At 45.3% G+C, this 20,157-nt stretch overlaps 1 protein-coding gene across 4 annotated transcripts in view; it reads right to left on the reverse strand.

The window, feature by feature from the left end:
* MGLL (monoglyceride lipase) overlaps nucleotides 1–20,157 on the reverse strand; it is a 101,548-nt gene that overhangs the window by 13,883 nt on the left and 67,508 nt on the right. For all 4 annotated transcript variants that reach the window (XM_056501138.1, XM_056501140.1, XM_056501137.1 and 1 more), the window contains 2 exons: nucleotides 2,244–2,380; nucleotides 659–769 (listed from right to left, as the gene is read on the reverse strand). In XM_056501138.1, coding sequence (XP_056357113.1) covers nucleotides 659–769; nucleotides 2,244–2,380 — 248 coding nt within the window. The remainder of the gene's footprint in view (nucleotides 1–658; nucleotides 770–2,243; nucleotides 2,381–20,157) is intronic.

Genomic DNA, 20,157 nt, shown 5'->3' on the forward strand with positions numbered 1-20,157 from the left:
GAGCTGAGGTTCACTTGCTTTGCAGAACTTCCCTGGGGCAAACTGGGCAATGCAATTGTGGATCAAAAACAGTTCTGGAGTGCAGATGTGAATGGGAGGGGGATAAAGCCCAAATGCAAACAAAAAGAGATGGTCTGGACAAGAACCAGTTATGGTACCAAGCCACTGCAGCTGGGGCAGTGATGCTTTAGCTGGAAGACTTTTTTTGAGGCTCATAAAGGATTTCTGGGACTCAGGAATTCTAGCTCTGTTCAGAAATTGGTCATCCCCCAAATGCCAAAAATAACCCTGGCCTGACTTAGCCAGCAGCCTGTGTTGCAACTATACCAGACTCTGCATGAGTCAGGAAGAAAGCTGTAGGAGAGGAAGGGAAAGGACAGCATTGTGTGGGCTGCCATGGGCTGAGGTGAAGAAAGCACAGTCTGCTACCACCAATACCCAGCTCTTGCTTAAACAGGTTTTTCTGGACAGGTTCAGGATTCACTTCCCCTTTGAAAAGTAGGTGGAACTGTGGGGGAGGCAGTTAGAAGAAGAGTATTGGCTGGCATCTGGGTGGCACAGACCCCAGCAGGGATTTGCATTTCAAGGCCAGGGGTCTGAACACTTTTCCTGCTGCAGAAGAGCAAGGTGACCATGCACAATGTGGGTTTGCTCTTACCTTGATGGGAGTAGCGACTTCTGGGCTGGCTACCACTAAAGGAGAGATTAGCAGCATGCCTGAGAACTCACTGGGTCGCTCACTAGCTGTCAGAATGGAGATGGCTCCCCCCTGCAATGCAAAATAACAGCACACAGCTTAATACAGGTGCCAACATCTTGTTTGTACAGTAATCCTGTTACTGGAAGAGTTTTAGTCCAAGCAAGCCATTACTTCTGTGCAGTGTGGTCAGCAAGAAAGGCTGGAGGAGTAGAAGCACTGGAAGTGTTTGGTTTTTGTGGGGGAGAAGTGATCTGGTTTCTGTTCTCATGCTCTAAACTCTCACATCACCCTGAACTCACTCTCCATGCAATGTCCATCAGCTCCCTGGGATGCCTTGTGTCCTCCTTACTTAAAAGGACTGAGAAGTAAGAAGAAAATGTCTGAAGTGGTAGTTCAGGTGGGACTTGAAAACGAAATTGAGGTTTATCAGCTGAACAGACTGTGCTGCATGGGGAAGATGCCCTGAAGCCAGGCTTGCTCCATGCTGTGTCCCTGGTAACCTGGGCAACAGCAATGCTGCCACTGGCATGTGAAAATCTTCACTAATTAATGGGAATGAAATATTCTCCTCCTCAGTGTCCCCAGCCTCTCCAGCCCCACAGTGCTGTGCCAAGGGCCTGGCAGCAAACACAGCCCATGGTCCAGAGCTGAAGGACAGCCAGGCATGAGGACAGGGGCTGCAGATGGAAGGGACCTGGTGGGCTTGCTTGGGAAAGTTTGCAGAGGATTAGTTGCCAAGGGAAATATTTGGTGACCTTCCACCCTTCTGGAGAACCAGGAGTTGTTAAATGGAGCAGTGAGAAGCATCTCAAAGACCTCACTGGGCAATTGCTCCTTGTTGCAGTGGCTTTGGAGCACGGGAGCCCTTCAGAGCATGCCATGCCTTCTTATACAAGAACACTTATTTATCTGAGCATGGGCTGAATCCCAAAGTACTCATTCATTTTCCTCTCCTCCAGGAAGGCAGGCAGAGCAGATCAATGACATCAGTGGGAATACTGTTAGCTTGAATAAAGGGATTTGGCCCGTGCTGTCAGAATCAGGCTTCAGATCTGTTCACCAAATCAGTGCCTTTGTTTTTGCAGCCTTAATCCCTGGTACATTTTCCTGTTAGGTTGTTTAACAGAATGAGGCTACAGGGTATTTTCATGCTTCATCCCCATGCTGCTCACAAAGCCTTGGAGGGCTTAACCTCCTGGTTACTGGCTAAAATGAAAGGGGAAGCCTGATGCTGCAGGGAGCTGGTGAGACTTACCACATAGCCAGGGGAATGAATGGTTGTGTTAAAAAGCAGCTTCTTGCTGCAAATGACACTAATTAGGGCCATGGTGAGGGTAGAAAAGTTAAGGACTGTCTTTACTCAAGGCAGATCTTGGGGTTACAACATGCTGGCAAATCAGTCAGTGAATGAAGTGGAAGGGAAGGTTCCTTGTGGCTCTGTTTTCCTGCTGTGCAATGAGCTCTTTCCTGCCATCCACATGAGTACCAGCAGACTGTGACACATGTCCTGGTGCTGCTGGCAGGGGTAGGGGATGGTGCTTACCATGGAGTGCCCCAGGATGAGAATGGGCAGCTCTGGGTGCTCTTTCTTCATGAGATCAATGTGCTGCAAGCTGTCCCTGATGAAGACGTGGAAATCTGAGACAACCATTCGATCCCCCTCGCTCTGCCCGTGGCCAACTGCAGGGGAAAGGAGAGCACACAGCTCAGTCACTGCAAGCACTGGTTACAGTCAAGAAAGGACCTGGCAGAAATAAGCCTGTTGGACTGTTTCTGTCCTAGCCTGAGCTTCTCCTGCAGTCATCTCTCAACAGAGAAAGTGCTGCAGAAATGCAAAGGAAACTGCACAGAGCTGTCACGTGCCATACTGTCCATGACCTGTGCTGAGAGTTTGCAAGGGGCCTCTAAATTTGCACTTCTATTCATGTTTCTATCTGCTCTTAAAAATTAAGAGTACCAATTTACTCCTTGCAGCCTCCAGCATCAGGGTGAGGAAGGGCTGTCTTGCCTTGGGTCACTGCATCCTGGGAAATGGGGATTTGCCTCAGGGATCATTTGCTTTTGGTCTGGTAGCTCACTGTACAGCTGTAAGTGCTGTGTAGCATCTTGGCAAGAAACAGAAAGATCCTGAAGACTAGGTACAGTTGCTATAAATTTAATGGACCATGGACACTGCCTTTTCCAGGGCCTGAATGTGCATAAGCTTCACAGTCCTGCTTTTTCTCATGACACCCTGCAGGTCTGGGTGGGCTGGAAACCTGAGTAAGGAATGGAGATTGCAACAGCCTGCAGTGGGCAAGTGTCCAGTGGCATCCTCCTCCTAAACAAGTGTTACTGCAAACTGCACCACTCCTGGACACTGTTTCCTCACTCTGTGTCTGGGAACTATCTGGCCTACTGGAAGGGAAGGGGAGGATTAAAATGGGAGATGGTGAGTTGCCATGGGAACAGTGGCATCCCTGGCAGAGGTGGAGCCAGCATCACCACCAACACAGCCCCAGGCAGCTCTGAGCTTGCAAAGGCTTGGAATTAATCCCACCTTTGGGAAGCAGTTTGCATGCTTACCTGACCACACATGCATGTTATTGTCTATCACAGGATTTGTTCTTAGAAACAGCCCCTTTGCTTGTTTCTGCTTCATGCAGTTGTAAAGTAAAATTGTGAAGGGGAAAACACATCCCACCCATATGGGTTAGGGTACAGGGGGTCTTAAACATCTCCCTCCTGCTGGGTGCCTGCTCCAGGGGGCACATTCACAGACACAAAGGGACAATGGCTTGTTAAGGGAGGCTGGTGCCTAGAGAGGCTGACCTGCAACAGAGACTAAAAGAGCTAAAAGAATAAAGTAGGTATTTATTAAAAGGCCTCAAAAGGATCCACCTTGGGCAGTACAGGAGCCCAGCCAGGGCTACACCCTGGATGGACCCAAGATGGATCCTGGTCATGAGTTTTCACACTTTTATAAATTTGGTCCATTTACATATTGGGGTTAATTGTCCAATTACAGCTTCAGGTCATGAAATCCCATCCTCTTTGTTTGCTCTCTTCAGTTCCCTCTTCATCTTTTCTGACCTGAAGCTTGTAATGGTTGTCCTTGGTCTCAGTCATTGTTTTGTCTAACTACCCTGTGAATAATATGAAGCTCAGAGCTACACACCTAGGCAGCACAGAATCTGAAAATATGAAAATTAAAACTTAAGGCATCAAGGTGAAGCTGGTACTTTTTGACCAACCAACCATGCTGGATGGTTCCCATTCCAGTGATCAGCAAAGAAAAGCACTGCTGACACAGCCACAAAGGTATTTACATCTGCTGGCAGTGGTCATACCAGTGGAAATCAATAGGTCTCAACTTTCTTGTAAGCCACCCAAAAAAATCACCATGCAAATTAGGCAGAACTTTTAATAAAAAAGCTGGACTAAATTCACTCCGTCTAGGAAAAACTGAACACCAAACTTGCTTTTTTGTCCTGTCAGGTGGTCTCTGTGGCTGGCTCTTTTGGCAGTGAAGGCTGCAATCAGCCACACTGGCTGCCAAAAAAATCCATACACGTCATGCTGATCAATTTTAAATAACATTTTACCAGTTCTGCTTTCCATGCACACACTCCAATTCCTGCCAAAACACAGTGCAGCAAGCATCCTCCATGGATCAGTGACCAGAAACAAATTGAAGAGCAAATTAAAATACAAGTCATGATAATCTCCAGAAGTGAAACCATGTGTGTGACTAGAGGAACTATTAACTTTAAACTGTTTTTTGTTACAGATGGAAAGTGAGCTTTTTACAACTTTTATACACGTCCAGTCCACTCACTTTATGGTTCTCCAACGTGTTATCTGCCTGCTATTCAACTCCAAATGTAGCAGGTTGATATGAGTTGAACAGTCCAGAGAGAGGAACACTTTCCCTAACAGAGCTCTGCACTTCAGTTTTTTTTTCTCCAATGCTGCCTCACTTGCTTCTAGTCTCTCCTTCTCTCCAGGGCTCAGAGAGCTGAGCAAGCAGAGACAGAACCCCCTGTGGCCCAGGTCTGTAAATGGGCCATGACTCCTTGCTCTGGAACTGTGAGTTTTTGGTCTATTTTTGGATGAGACAGAGGCAAATTCTCTGTGGAGAATTTCCCCTGCTCCCACCACACAACAGTGACACTGCTTGCAACAGTCAAAGTAATGATTGTGGAATCCAAGAAATAATGTGCAATGCTATGACAATTTCCTTTGAATTTTTCCAGGTTTGGGTTTTTTTTTATTAGTAACTTAATGAACTTCTCTTATAACCTCAGTTTTAAATACTAAACTCCTGTTCCCCACTCAGATGGCACAGAGCAAAGCCTGGGCAGCAGTTTGTCTGCACATGTGGGACAGGAAAGCCATGCAAGTCTTTGCTTTGACACTATCCCTGCCCTTTGCACGGTGTTAGCCAGGGGGCATTGCTAGATCATGATCTTTTATTTTAATATTTTCCATTCTTCCAAGAAACCAAACTTGTTCCCCCAGTGAATGAGTATATTGCAAGTTTGCATTCCCCAGCTGACAAAGCTTCAGTGTGAGGAACTAAGACCCCTTCCATTAGATGAAAGATATTTGCACAACCAAACATCAATAGAGTCAGGAATATTGATGTGTTTTTCTCTGATCTTTTGCCTTTAGAGCTATTAAGAATGACAGGTCAGGTTCATCCTTGATGTAAGGCTATTAGCTTTGGGTTTTGCTGGGAATGAATCTGCAGTAGAGGTTCCACAGTGCCAGTGGCAGAACATGGGTGCAAGAGGAGGGGAGCCACATTCCCCTGGCAGCTGGAACCAGCCAGACTGCTCCACACCCAAGAGACATAACACCAGCAGCAGAGAAGTGTCCCAAGAGTCACAGCTGCATGAGCTGCTCATCACAGCATCCCAGAGGGGCCCTGGCTCCAGCAGGGCAGTGTGAGGAGCAGTGCACATCCCCACAGCACACTCAGCAGCCAAAAGCTTTTGAACTGTTTCCCATCTAACTGGCTTCACACCCAGCTCGTGTGGGTCATTGTGGTTCATTGCTAGCACTTTGTTTGTGCAGTGGCCCAGCAGGCACCCTTTCCATGAGTCTTTAAAAGTGAGAATCTAAACCACATATTTTCAAGTTGCAAATCCAGCATTAGGAGGCTTAAGCATCCATTTCCCACCACACACACCACTGCTAAACAACATACTTTGCTCAAACAAAATCTGAATAAAGGCTGTGATGATCTGGCCCAATAAGTCACAGTTATTAAATTCCTCCCTCTATTTTTGGCACGAGCATGCTCAGACTGCAGCTCTGCCACTGGAGTCAGGAACAACAACTCAGTCAGTGCTGTTACAAAGCAAGACTTCAGAACGTGACTCCACCTATGATTACAGACCCTCCAAAGCTACACATCCCTCTGGATAAAATAATAATGACAGGAACAAAAAGCTGAGAGTTCAGGGGTGGAGTGTTTGAGGGTGTGAGGTCTGGGAGTCTGTTATAACCATGTAGGTACAGCTCTGCCTGCATAACAGATCCTGTGACCCTGGAAATGCATACAAGTCCCTTCATTCCTCAAATCTCATATTCTCTCATGCTGTGTTTTTGAAAACCACTCCAAAGCAGCCAGGCTCTTCAGCTGACATTGGCTCACAAGCCTCAAAGAAGGTTACATCCTGATCAGATTGGAGATATGCTGAAAAACATGTAAATAAAAAGCACAGTCCAACTTGACACTCCTTTCCCTTCATTAAGAGCCAAATGGGAACTGCCTGAAGAAATAAACAGCCCTGGGCTTGTGGGGCAGACTCAGTCTGATGAGGGGACCTGGGCTGGATCTCTCCACCAGCACAGGGCTTTTTTGCTGGGGCTGTGGGGCCACATCAGAGCTGAAGAAACCTGTCCTTAAATGCATAAAGCAGATGAGCAGAACATTCTGCAGAGGGGAGCGTGGCAGTGCCTGTCCCTGCACACTGTGGGTTGGGTGAGTGTGGCAGCACACCCTGCCCACCCCCAGATACCTGCACTGGGCTTGTTCTGAGCACTTTTACAAAAGCCACACAACATACATATTTCTTTCTCTTTCCATCCCTCCTGATGAAAGCAGAGCCTGACCCTGGATGCTCAGGTGAGGACTGAATTGACCCTCTGACCTTCTGCAGAAACATTTTCCTATGGAAAATGAGGTGATGGGAATGCAGGTCAAATGTTGAGTTCAGCTATGCTGCTGTAAATTCACCAATTTCAGTGCTGCTCCATACAGTCATGGGAAAGCAGAAATTATGCACTGTGTTGTTTTTTCAGCCTTTGCCCCCTACTTATTATAGAAAAGCCATAGAACAGAGAGGACAGGAGAAATCTGCCTAGGGAACAGTAATTTTTCAGGAAGAATTTGTATCTTGGCTTTTCACATATTTTGATGTTTTTGGGGGAAAGGGGATGGTTCAGATCCATTTTTATTGCAGTGACACCACCACTGGTGGTGGATCATCTCACTGGATGAGATTTCTCCCTTGCCACCTGATGGTAGAAACAACCAGGAGGAATGCAGGGCTTGACTCCTGCCTCAAGATTCACCAATATTATCTGTTTTCCTCTCTAGAGGTGAAACTCCAAGATTTTAGAGAGGGAGAATCAGGAACAGGCAGAGCCAGGGGTTAGGTCAGGAATTCCAGGCTCATCCCTCCCTCAGCACAGACACATTTTGAATTACAATGGTACTAACAGGAGTGTCAGGAGTTTTCAGTGGTTAAAGGTGAGAAGTGCCACCACTGTGAAGTCAATAATTCCCAGACAGAGCTGAGGAGCAGCTCCCACAGAGTCCCACACTGAAATGTCCTAATGATGGCAGAGAGGCCAGTGGCAAGGCTGGGTGCTGGAGTGCTTGATTTAATAAGCTGGAGCATGATGTGATTCAATTGCCAAAGAGCTGTTGAAGGCCAGAAAAGGTGATTTTGCTGCTTTAGCACTGTCACTGCAGCAGCAGTGGGCAGCAGCTCATTACACACAGACAGAGGTGTGCAGAGGAAGGATTTTTGTCAGAGCCCACAGCCAAGCTCAGGCTGAAGACCTTCTTTCACTGCCTTGTTCATCAATAGGCTTGTTGGAAGCTGACAGGTCCATTTGAAGCAAATGCCCAAAAGAAGTTATGTGTTTATTAGCTTTTGGAAAGATTTGTTTTATTCCTGAAGGTCTCTGCCTCTATTTTCTGCCTGAAATTGGAGATGGAATGCACCTCTCACTGGTGTTGGACACTGTGACATGGGGGAAGCTGAGCTTATCTCACCCTTTTTTTGTTCTCACCACAACAGAGGTCTTGCTGCTGGTAAGAGACATAATAGTTGCTGTTCAGTTGTGGTTTAGGGAAATAACCAACAAAATAAAAAATTCTCAGAGATGTTTTCCCTCTGCAGGTGGCCCAAACAGAGGAATGATGCTGGGTCTGGAGCCCACAGGAGGGAGATGGCAGTGACAGAAATGGGGATGGTTCTGGTGCACAAGGTGTAATGTGCCAGCCTAAACCCTCTCCCACATCTTCCTGAGCTTGTGGCAGCTTGGGCTCAGGTGGGCACCTCACTACAATGGCCCCAACCTATCCTGAGGTACCAGTGAGATGGGAAAGGACCACTTCAGCAGCTCATTTGGATATCCAAACCCCGCAGACTGGGAGACAGAGACCCTTGCCTGCCTCTGCTATCCCCTCTGCCCTTTCCAAAATGCACTCAGATTTGGGGATAAAACTTAAAGCACAGGATGCAGCAGATACAGTTTTCCAGAGTGTTTCAGCTCCAGCAGCCAGTGCAGCAGTTAATGAATTGTGTCACAAGGCATTGCAGCTGATGCCTGTATTTATGTATTTATGAGCTCTACTGAAACTCCTCTGAGCAAGGACTGCCTCTTTTGTTGTTTTTTTTTTGGCACTTGTACAACACCAGCACCACAGGGCAGCACCACAGACCTTGGTCCAAGGTACAGCAAGATTTAAAAATAATAATTAACTCTAATCCCAGGCTATAAGACAGCGTGGATTTGTAGAGGAGGAGTTTGGAGAAAGCACATAGATGGAGAATTTGGGGGAGGCAATACACAAGGCAACACAGCAAATGTTCCCTGAAGCCTTGATTTTCTGCTCAGTGACTTTTCAAGGTTTAATGAAAAAATTATTAATGAACTGGTAAACACTTCAAATTGTCATAAGAGTTCACTACTGAAAAAACTATACTTGTTTTGTAATGATTTAAGTACACATCTTTTTCATCAAGTGAGCAAAGCTCATTAATTAAACATACTGGATTTCAAAGCTCTCAGTGTTTAATTATTTGTTTAACAAGCAGAACATCTAACCCACCATTCAGACACACAAACAACTAAAACAACAGGAAGAAGCTTCAAAGCAGGACAATCAACATCTGGAAAAGTCAACAGACTGTGCCTGTATTGTCAGTAACATGTAAAGCAAATGTTCCACTGGCAGAACAAATACACAGAGGAAGCATCTCAGAGATCATCCTGCAGATTCCTGCTCAACAAAGCATCTTTCTTGCCCTCAGAACAGACTTATCATAGTAAAGGAGCTTGTTCTGGTTTCATTTCCCCAATTTCTTTCCATTCTTCAACCAACTCAAGTCTGATGCACAGAGGGCTCTGTTTAATTTCTGCCCCCTGTCTGTACCTGCTCTTCATTTTCTGCACGTGGAGAGCACTGGCAGCAGGACAGAGACACATGAGGCAGGAGAAAGCAGGGTGAGCTGTCCCAGGATTTAGGACATAGGTCATGGTCCCTTGACTCTGATCAAGCTGATCTAGGGCAGCTGCTGTGCTTATTTTGTAGTTAAACCCTGCAGGTGAGTGTCTCAGTGTCCACCTGACTGAGCCCCAGCCATGCATCTCACCTCCCCCACAGCTCTGGTTTCCTCTGGCAGGAAATCCAGTCTGACACAAGCCTGTGGTCTTTTCCAGGAAGATTATTTTCTCATGAGATGGGAACCACTAGGAACCAAAAGGAGAAGATCCTCTCTCACCACTGCTTCCACTTTCATGTTCTTTGAGAGCCTGAAATACAGCTCAGCATATGCTTATCTTTATCAACTTCTGGGTGGTCCTGGGCATCCCTTCTTGAGCACCACCAGCAGAGATGCAGGGACACACTGGGTTTTCCCCACACAGGCACATTATAAACCACTAGATATGGTACCCAACAGAATTACCTCTTCCCCTGGGTGTTTTATGTATGAAGCATGTAACTAAGAGCTACAGGTGGATTCTGCCTTTTTCTGACCAAAAGAAAGCCTTGTTCTGAAGGCACAAGTCCATCAGCTTCCCTCTTCCCTTCCAGGGTTAGGAAAATAATTTCTCTTTCAGCATTTGCTGGGTAGTTTTTATTCACTTGCCTCACACAAAGAGTGCAGCAAACTGAAAGCATTCTCCTCCCACATCAGAGACACATTTGCAGAGATGAGATATTTTTAGAATAGTGTACATAGAGATTTGTTGTTTGTTGTCTTGCTTAGGAAAAAAAAAACAACAGTCAATTTTCTATACTAAAATTATTTGTGCCTCAGTGCTAGGGAGCAGAGAACCAGTCATCTTGCTAAAGCCATTTGAAATCTTTTCTGTACTCCAGAGATGACAAACAAAATGACCTGGTACATATCAGAGCAGTTGTTAATTCTGGCCAACAGGGCAAACTGTTTCTGTCAATGTTAAGAGCCAGTTCTTCTCTTATGGATACAGACATGGTTCTTTTGGCTTTAGAAGACTTGCCCATCTCTAATGCAGTTGCTGAATTTGGCTCTGAACTGCATTTCCTTAAAAGTCTTCCTGGAACATTATGTTGCTCATGAAAACATGCTGAAAAACCCATCAGAGTGTTTGTGTTGCAAAATAAGGAGCTGCATTTACAAACAGCAGCCACTGTGGCCAAGCTGGAAACCTGAGTGTCTCCTGGGATGCTGTAGATGAAGGAGCCAAGGCAGGATGAAAACCTGCAGGTGCCACAGTCACTTCCCACAGTTCCTGGGGTGGGGCAGCTCTGCCATCCCTGTCACAAAATCAGGAGGCTGCTGTGGCGTGGCTGGTGAAGCTCAGGCCCATGGAAGAGGAATCTGGAGCCCACTTCCACAAAGCACGCTCACAACACGATTCCACTTTCTTCCTCAGGCCCTTCTGCAGTGCCACCTCCTGAGCCAGCCCTTAAGAACATAAAAGCAGAAGACAGCTGGCAGAAAAATCCTTTTGTACCAGGCTACTGGGATGAATGGTTTGAAAATGTTGTACAAAGCCAGTGTAGATGGCTGAGTAGCTGTTGAGTTCCTCTGCAAAAGAGTTTCTTTTGCTGATGAATGAAATGATTCCTGTCTAATCTCTTCTCCTATGGGATGAAGATCACAACACAATGTAATCAGGGAAGCACAATTTAAAGTGGCTCTAAGGAGCCAGACTCAACTAATCAAGCACCAAGGGATTTCATTTAGGGCCTATAATAATTTTATAAGACACTACAATTTTTACAGTCATTCTTGCAGTTTTGCACTGAGATTTTGCTCTCTTTCATGAGGAGCACATAATTTCCTGAAGTATTGGTGAGGTGCTTCATTTAGCAATGGAGTTGGTTTTCAAAGACTTATTTTGGAATGACATAGAACCAGTGTCACTGCCCAGATACTGCAGAAAAAAAATGCACGGACTTTGCTGGAGTTAATCCAGGGTCTCACAAGTTCATTTGACCTATATGCTGCTGATCTAAGAGCAGAGAAGAGTTTTTTTTTTCTGCTCTTCACATATGACTTGAGATACCACTAATGGTGGCTAGAGTTTCACATTCAGTGGAAGAGGCAAGCAGCCAAGGGATATCTCCCTTGGTATTTTATTTTACCTTTAAAAACACATATAATTTACTTCTTTGTTTTACTCCCATAAATTAAAAAAACAAGGCTGCAGACTGTACTTTTCCCTAGCTGAAAACAAGGATGAAAATCCACTTGCATTAACTTTCTGATCCAAGCTGCAGTATGACAACAGCTGGGGCACCAATTCAAAATGTCAGGGTTTTCAATGAAAAAGCCAGTGCTGGAGTGGAGCTGCTCCCTCCCCTTCCCCTTCCCTGCCCATTTATTCCAAAGTGTGTCTGGCATGTGGGCTGGCTTTCCAACACGCACATGCTATTAGATCCTAAATGACAGCTTGTTTAACCAGAAAACATTTCCATTTCTTTCCTTAACAAAGGCCATTCATTTCTTGCTCTTCTGTTTGCTTAAAGATGGTTCTGTTCACCCTGCCTGAGTGTGGCTGTTCCCTCCCAAGGGTGCTCCAAGGCAGTGACCCTGCCCCGGGTGGCTGAGCAGAGCCTTCCCCTGCAGCACCAACCAGCTACTTCCACTGTAAATCCAGATGTGTGCCTTGGCTTGAGTCAACAATCAAATCAATTAATCTTGATTGTTAACCAAGACAGACCAAATTCTTCCCTGCCTACAGTAGCTTAGGCCTACAAAGGAAAGCAGATGAAAGCTGGATCATGTAAGAGCTCCCTCCATGCTGCTGGTGAAATGTCTTGGGAGATGGACACAACTTCCTTTCAAGCTCTCTTCAAAAGGTTCCTCTCCATGCAGACCACCCACTGGGGACCCACATCAATAACAACAACAACAACAAAAAGAATTTAGAAGACCCATTTTTCATCCGATTTATTTACATGTTAAAATAAACACGAGTTCCCATCTAGAGCAAGGGCTCCCAGTGGGTTCTGTTTAGTCTGTGAGATTCTTGGCACCAGAATGCAGCATTTCTCTATTCCAAAGAAATCTTGGCACAGATTTGTTGGTTATATAATTTTTAAGCAACTGGCAAATGAATAATAATGTTTCTAAAAAGAGTGACTCGTGTTCTAGGATACCAGTAAGGTGTTTTACCAATTAATCTGCCAAAAGGTCATTAACAAACCTGAGATCTCAAGGCCCTTCATTCAGGGTCAGCTCTCTCCATGGGTTGCACTTCCAGTTCTCAATCAGCCTGCCCAAAGGGAGCTTTCCCACAGACTTAAAAAGATTTTCCCATTTTGCTTCCTATTGCCACATGGCAGTGCCACCCTCATTAGATGGGATTTGTCCCTGCTCCTGACAAGGCACGAAGGAAATACCACTCTCCCAGAGCCTATAGCTTTTTATACCCACTTTGCACAAGCTCAATGGGTGAACAGCAGGTGGATTATTTGAAATAAGGGCAGGCTTTTTTAATTTGCGCTTTTTTTTTTTGTTTTAAGCAGGGTACATCCGCACAGAGCTGTAGCTCACTCAAACACTAACAGATCTGACTGGGAGCAACTCAATTAAGGAAAAAACCCTCCTGATGGAGCAGGGAGCATTCCTGGGTGGGTCAATCCTGCCCAGAGTGCCAGAGCACAGATGCTGCCAGTTGGCTCATGGCTGAGTGGCATTTAGATGGTGCACGGGGCAAGTCACGGGGAAGTGGCAGGGCAGAAAATAGCTCTCCTAAATTCATCTTGCAGCAAAGCTGTTGTCCTTTCTTGGTAGAGGCTGATTTCAGAGTTATTGTTTTGGTTGCTTTTTACCACTTCATACCCTTTTCTCTGTAACTTTCCTCACTGCAACTCTGAAATTCTCCTCACTACATATATATTTACCAAAAAATCCAGGATCAAACAGGCAGGTTATTGTTTTCTGTGCTCTATTACTCATTTCAAACCATGGCTGGGTGACAGCAGACAATGAATCCTGGCTGGCAGGTCTACAGTTCAGTAAACAATGCACAGATGCAAGTGTTGAGCTATTGAAGGTTATGGACCCTTATGGTGTTTTTGGGCTGTGAGAGCTACTTCACAATCAGCCAGCAAGGGTGTATTTGCAGCTCAGGGAGAGCTCTCTGCAAATCTGGGCAGGAGAGCTGCAGGGTTCATGAAAAGGCACAGGAGTGCAGTCAAAAGTGCAGATGGTATCAGGGCAGGCTCAGCTCAGTGTCCTCTGCCTCCCCTCCCTTCCCCCTCAGTGAGCTGAGCATGAACTTGGCACCACGGTGGGTCAGGCTGCCCGCTCTGTAGCATTGGAGAAACTGCCAGGATCTGCCAGCAGGCTTTGTCTTGGATAAATTCAGAACCAGAAAATAAATGTAGCAGGCAGAATGTCAATTTTAAGAGATCTGGGTTGAGAGCATTAGTCTTTGTACCATCTACAATTCAGCACTTTTTTTTTTAGATTTTATTTTTGTAGCTAAACAAGAATTCTCAGATTAGAGAGTACTGCCAAGCCCTGAATAAATCCCAGCATTAGAGATGCTGTGGGTATAACAGCTCTCCCCATGAACTGAATCTGCAGACAGCATCTTCAGAGAAATTAACCCTTGAGTGCCACAGGACAGGCTCTATAGCATCATTTTCAATGCTCTGGGAAATCTCACCTTGTGGTTAGAACAGGTTTCTCCTATTCATGGAGCAATACTGATGAAGGGTGGAGTAAAGCACAGGCTTAGAATAACTTAGAATGGCTGACACAGTAACTTTTCTGCATTGTTGGTGAAGTGGTCAAGTATCCAGGTGCAATCCTGAAGATAAATTCAACTAAAGGATGTGTAACTACCAAACTAATCAAGCAGCTTGTAATTACCTGACATCTGACTGTTTGTTTTCCATCCACAGCCCACTCCTTAGCAGTTCTCAAGGCATGTGCTTAGAATCTGGATATAAGGAAAAGCTATATAGGTGCAATTTAATCTTTCTTATTTTTCTGCCTCATCCCTTTCAGAGTGGGTGAGATGTTTCATTAAAAGCTGCTCTATTCACTGGCTGAAGCTCTCTCTCAGACTGTGAAGAAACATTCACAGTAATGGTTTTTGAGCTGCAAGCTCTCTGGAAGTGGGTCAACACCACATTCAGATGTTTTCATGAATAACCTGAGATACAGTGAGGTGAAGTGTTATTCCTGAGAGCCAAGACAAACCTGTGGCAGAGCCAAGTGGCAGTTTCCCAACACCTTTTTGCATAGTCTACTAGTGTGATACAGAATGAGGCACATGCTGATCTGAATCACACAGGACTGATCACAGCACTAATGGGAAGGATGACCTGCAGGAGGTACCCACAGCTAAAACTGCAGCACTGCTGGAACACAGCAGAACACAGGCCAGATTAAAGTCATGTGAAATCCAGAGAAGCCTTCAGAAATGCAGGCAAAAGAGCTTTTCTAGTGTAGTCACTGAAATCTGGCCACAGCTGGCACAGCTGCTCCCATCTGAGGACTGGGTGTTACTCACAAAAATGGGCTGATGAGTTCTTATTTGGTGTCTTAGTGCATGAAATCAAAATCCCCCATGGCTCCCTCACTGCCAGAATGCACAGAAGACTTCAAAGTGAGCTCCACACACATCTTCAGGTAAGATATCTTCCAAATGGCCTTAGGTTTTGTGAGACCTTTTGCAATCCTCATTTTGTCATTCTAAATAAGGCTCAAGGCTAAAAAGGGTGTTACTGGGATGCTGGAGAATCTCATCTGGGTTGGAGAATGAACCAGAGGTTAACCAGACATTTTGCCTTATTTTAACAATGGCCTCAGAAGTGAAGAGGATCACACTGCCAGAGGCTTTCAATTATCAAGGTTAATTTCCTAAAATTCTGAAATCATTTTCCCCAAGCTCCAACTATGATTTTATAGCTCCCTGTACACTTCAAATGCTAAAAATGATATTTTATTATCTAAAATAATAGTCCAAGATATGCTATTTTTTACTAAAATAGGAAAAACTACCTTAAAACCTATGAGTCAAATCCTAGCCCTAGTGAAGTTAGTGGCATTTAGCTGCTGCCCTCAGAGGATGCAAGCATGCATTCTGTGTGTAGTGGCACAGAAGCAATTAAGGCTCAAGAAATTGAGAAATAAATCCCCAAACTACATAAGAACCACATTATAAACATGGCTTTAAGCTAGAGGCACTGTGAAAGAAATGAGAGGCTGCAGGGCTGGGCTGGGCATTCATGGACTGGCACCATCCCCAAAGGAGAGAGAGGCAAAGCTGGTGGCACCTGATCCCTCAGTAGGGATCAGCTGATGTCTCAAAGAGAAAAGGAGAAGCAGAAGCAGGAAAGGCCCATGGGATGTGTGGTGCAGAAGGGAAAGACATCAGCTAATGGCAGCAATTCATGTTAATGCTCTGCCAGGCTCCACAGACAACCAAAAGAGAAATGCTCTGAACTAACATGTTGTGGGTAGCTAATAGATGGAGAAGAGAAAAACATTGGCAAACAGCCCTAATGTGGGCAGGAGTACACTGGGACAAAATGTGAGGACGTCAAAGAGTCAGAGGAGCAAGAGCCTAGAACAGCCTGCTCAGCAGCAGCAGTGTTTGCTGGCCACCAAACTCGGTTAAAGCTGATCTCTGACCACTTGTGAAGAAGACAGAAGGATGCTGTTTGGAGGAAGAAGTGCCTGGATAACACAGGGAGTGTCTTCCTGCCCGTGCTGCTAGCAGGACTGCGTCTTAATCAAATTAATTCCTTCTTTTACATTCAAAATGAAAGTGCAATAGGAGAAGCAGTATTAAATTAAATCCACCAGACACTGAATAACCAAACCTGTTTCTCTGCAACACTTGGACTTACTGAAGAGGGAAGAACCTGAATATGTGAATCAACAAAGGATTAATTTTCCTATTGTGCACTGATTGTTTTCCCTCTGGGGCTTGTTGCTGCAATATGCACTTGTTTGAAGGTACTGATAGAGAACATTCTGTTTTTTAAAAAAATCTCTACATCTTTTGTTATTTAAAAAAATGTCTATTAGTTTTAGGACTTCTGAGAGTTCCTTAAAAGGTCTGCTCATGGTCTGTAACAAATAGAGCTATTCCCAGGAAAATCAGCAGGGAGAATTTCCACCAGCTGGAATCAGACACTCCAGCTCTGGGACAACATGCCACACTTTATGAATGAGCAAATAAACAAACAATGAGCACTAGAACTACAAATTATGAAAAGCAGTATATGGGCTGCTTCTGCATCTTTATTTTGTCAAGTGGAGCCCTGGAACTCGAGAGCTTGGGCCATGAAGGAGCAGGAGGCTGTGGGAGGCTGATGGCTCAGACCCTGCACCAGCTCCTGCCATTTCCCAGCACACACAGTGGGGTAGGTTTGCCTCACTCAGGGAGTCTGTCAGTGCAAGTTTTGGTTGTGGCTGAGCACCACAGTTTGGATCAAAACACACAAATCATGCAGCTTGAGCGAGCCTTCCCATGACTTCAGAGGGAAGTTATAAGAAAAAAACCATTCTCTTATGGGAAGTTTTGCTGCTTTAGTGAATCATTTCCCCTGGTACTGTGACTGTTCAGTTCAGCAAGAATTATTTTATTCTCAGTTTCTAATGTAGACAGGGCACAAAGAGCACGAAAAAAGAAGATGAAATGGCAGGTTCAGGCCGTTTATTAGCTGGATATATGTTTTACTTCTCTTTATAAATCTGCCTGTCCTTTGCCTTTGCTTGTGCCAATCAGAGCTGTCTTTGCACACAACACCCCTTAATAAGGCTCTTCTCCAGGTTAGTGCTGAAATAGGCACTAATTTGAGCTGGACTGTGCTCCTTTGACTCCTGTTACCTATCTAAAAAGGTACTGAAGGAACCCAAATAATGTTTTAATCCAAATGGAGTTATATAAAAAATATGTTTTTTCCCCTCACTTTTCAAAGGCTGTTCAGTAACTTGGAATAGTCATTAGTGTAACTCAATAGGATGACAAAGTCCACACTTGTATGAAGACACATTTGTAGGTGAGGAATCATCAGTAATTAGCTCCTGAAACAACTTCATCTAAATTAGACATCTGACAAACAATAGGAAAGCTAGGCACATTAATGAAATGCTGTTGCTATGGAAAAAATGTGCCTGTAAAGGTGGAAATAAACACACTTTCTTTTTCTCATAGTGCAAAAATGTCCAAAAGAATCTCCTTGAAGATGAAGCTGTTTTTAACTGCAGGTACTATTTAAATCTGCTTTTAAGAAGGTAATTTTTTCCACCCATTTCAAAACCCCCCACGTTTTATTTTTGGAAGCAACATCCCAGATACTAACATCTAGGATTATCTTTAGTTCATAAAAAATATTTGATGCTGGGATACCAGTGATTATCTAGTTCAATCCCCTACTCCAAGTGTTTCCCATTCAGCCAGGTTTTTCAGGGCCTTACTGAGCTGGGTTTTAAATATTTCCAAAGCTGGAGATGTCCCCACCTCCCTGCCCCCATATAATAATGGGGAAAACATTTTTCCTTGTACATAACTGGGATTTCTTGTGCTGTGACTTGTGTCACTGCTCTCTCATTCCATCACTGGGCACCTCCAAGAGTCTGGCTCTGCTGTCACCACATGCTCCCACTGGAGACTTGTAGACACCAACAAGATCCCCTCTTCTAAGCCTAAATAAGGCTTCTTAAAGCTTCCTTCTCTTCTAAGGCTAAATAATCCCAGTTTTATCAGCCTCTCCTCGCACATCTTGTTCTCCAGTACCCTAATTGTTTTGACAGCCCTCCTCTGGCCTTGGTCCAGTACATCAATGTTTTCATTTTTCTGGGGAGCAAATTGGAACCAGTGTTTCAGATGTGGTCTCAAAAACGCTGAATGGAAGAGAATAATCACTTCTCTCTGGTTGCTGGCTAGAATCTTTCAATACAGCTCAGTATGGGGTGGCCTTCTCCACCACAAGGTCACACTGCTGACCTGTGTTCAGCTTGTCTGTGAGGATCCCCAGGTCCTTTTCTGCAAAGCTGCTTTCCATTCATTCAGTGCCCAGCCTTTAATGCTGAATGGGGTTACTCCACCACAGATGCAGAACTCTGCCTTTGTTGAAACTTCACGAGGTCCCTTCCAGTCCCTTTCTTCCACATGTCAAGGTCCCTGTGAATAGCAGCCTTCCAGCACATGCTCAATTTCCACCCTGAAACCTGGCTGAAAGTGCTCCCCACCCCATCATCCACACCAGTAATTAAAAAAGTCCACAGATATTATATGCAACATCAGTTTATTACTCCTTCCTTTAAAGAATACAGATTCCTCTGATGCTTCTTGAGGCCAAAGTCCCTGATGATATGAACTAATGTCCTGTCACAGAAGTCAGTAGAGGAACAAAGTTTGAAGCAAGTTTGATGTCAGTCCAGCAGCCCCAGATAAGAGACATAGCTGGCAACATGAAAGGATCTGTTCTCTCAGTCTCAGCTCTAATAACCATCTGGTCCTTGTCCTTCCACCCTCCAGCATCTTGCATGCAGACATACGCCCACAGCCTGCAGAGCTGGTTATGGGAGAGCAAGCAAGCTGTTGAAAACATTACATGAGGTTGCCAACCCTTCTGCACTAATGTGAAATGCAATTACAAGCTGCAGCTTGAACCTGCTTTCTGACACAGTGACAGAGTTATCCTACATTTCTGTGAGCAGCTGGGAAAGCAGAATTTGACCCTTGATTTGGGGATTAATTCATACAGGTAAAGACTGAGTACAGATGACAACTGCACAGAATCTTGAAACAACAAGAGCGAAACAACAGACTGTAAGATGAAATGAGCTGAGTTCAGTCAGGGCTGTTTCCCCTTTAGTTTCTCAGATTCACCAAAGTGAACCCTTTGTCCAAAAAGAGGATGTTTTATTCCTGATTATTGGGACCACTCATTTGAAATGCCTATCACTTAGGCCCAACATTATCAGCACCACACACAAATTCAAAGGCCCACTGTGGAAGGGAAAACAGAAGGACTCAACCCCCATGGGAAGAAAAGCCCTTTTAAGTTTCCCGAATGAGTGACCTGTCTTTCCTCCGCCCTGCTGTCTGTCTGTCAGCAGACAGAGGTAGCAGTGGCAGGCTGAGGAGCAGGGGGCAGTGGGCAGGCTGGCAGCCCCAGCTCAGCAGGGCTGCCAGGGGAGCTCTCTGTCCTTCTGCTGCCGTGTCAGCCTCCCTGGGACTGCAGGCCAGCCTCACGCCTCCCTGAGGGAAGGACAACAGCCAGCCTTTGTTCAAGAAGCAGCTGCTGAGAAGATGTCCTGTCTCTTGGAATGACCCACTGACTTTTCTCCCCCTGCTCATTAGTAAGCAGTGGATAATTAGAACTGGGGTGGGTTGCCTGGCCCATTTTGTTCAGAAAGCCAGATCCCAGTGTGCCCCAAAAGGGATTCCATCATAAAGTGGGCTAGAACACAGCCAGGGGAGCTGGGCTCCAGCACCTTCTTCTCAGCACCTTGATGGAGTGAGGAAAGAGAATGGCTCATGCCAGACGGTGGATGGGGCACGACTGGAGTAAAATGTGTCCCAGCTCTGCTTCCCTCTGAGCCCACACCCCAGCTCTGCTGGATGACAAGTGAGCTCAGCCCAGCCAGAGCCTGAGCCAAAGATCCTGTTCAACTGGATGACATGTTGTTTATTCAATAACCTTTTGTTCTAGGGTGGATACAAAGCAGTGAGGAAATGGTTGAGGACTTGGGAGGACAGAG

The sequence above is a fragment of the Oenanthe melanoleuca genome, chromosome 12 (genome assembly GCF_029582105.1).
Source record: "Oenanthe melanoleuca isolate GR-GAL-2019-014 chromosome 12, OMel1.0, whole genome shotgun sequence".
In the NCBI taxonomy this organism is placed as follows: Eukaryota; Metazoa; Chordata; class Aves; order Passeriformes; family Muscicapidae; genus Oenanthe; species Oenanthe melanoleuca.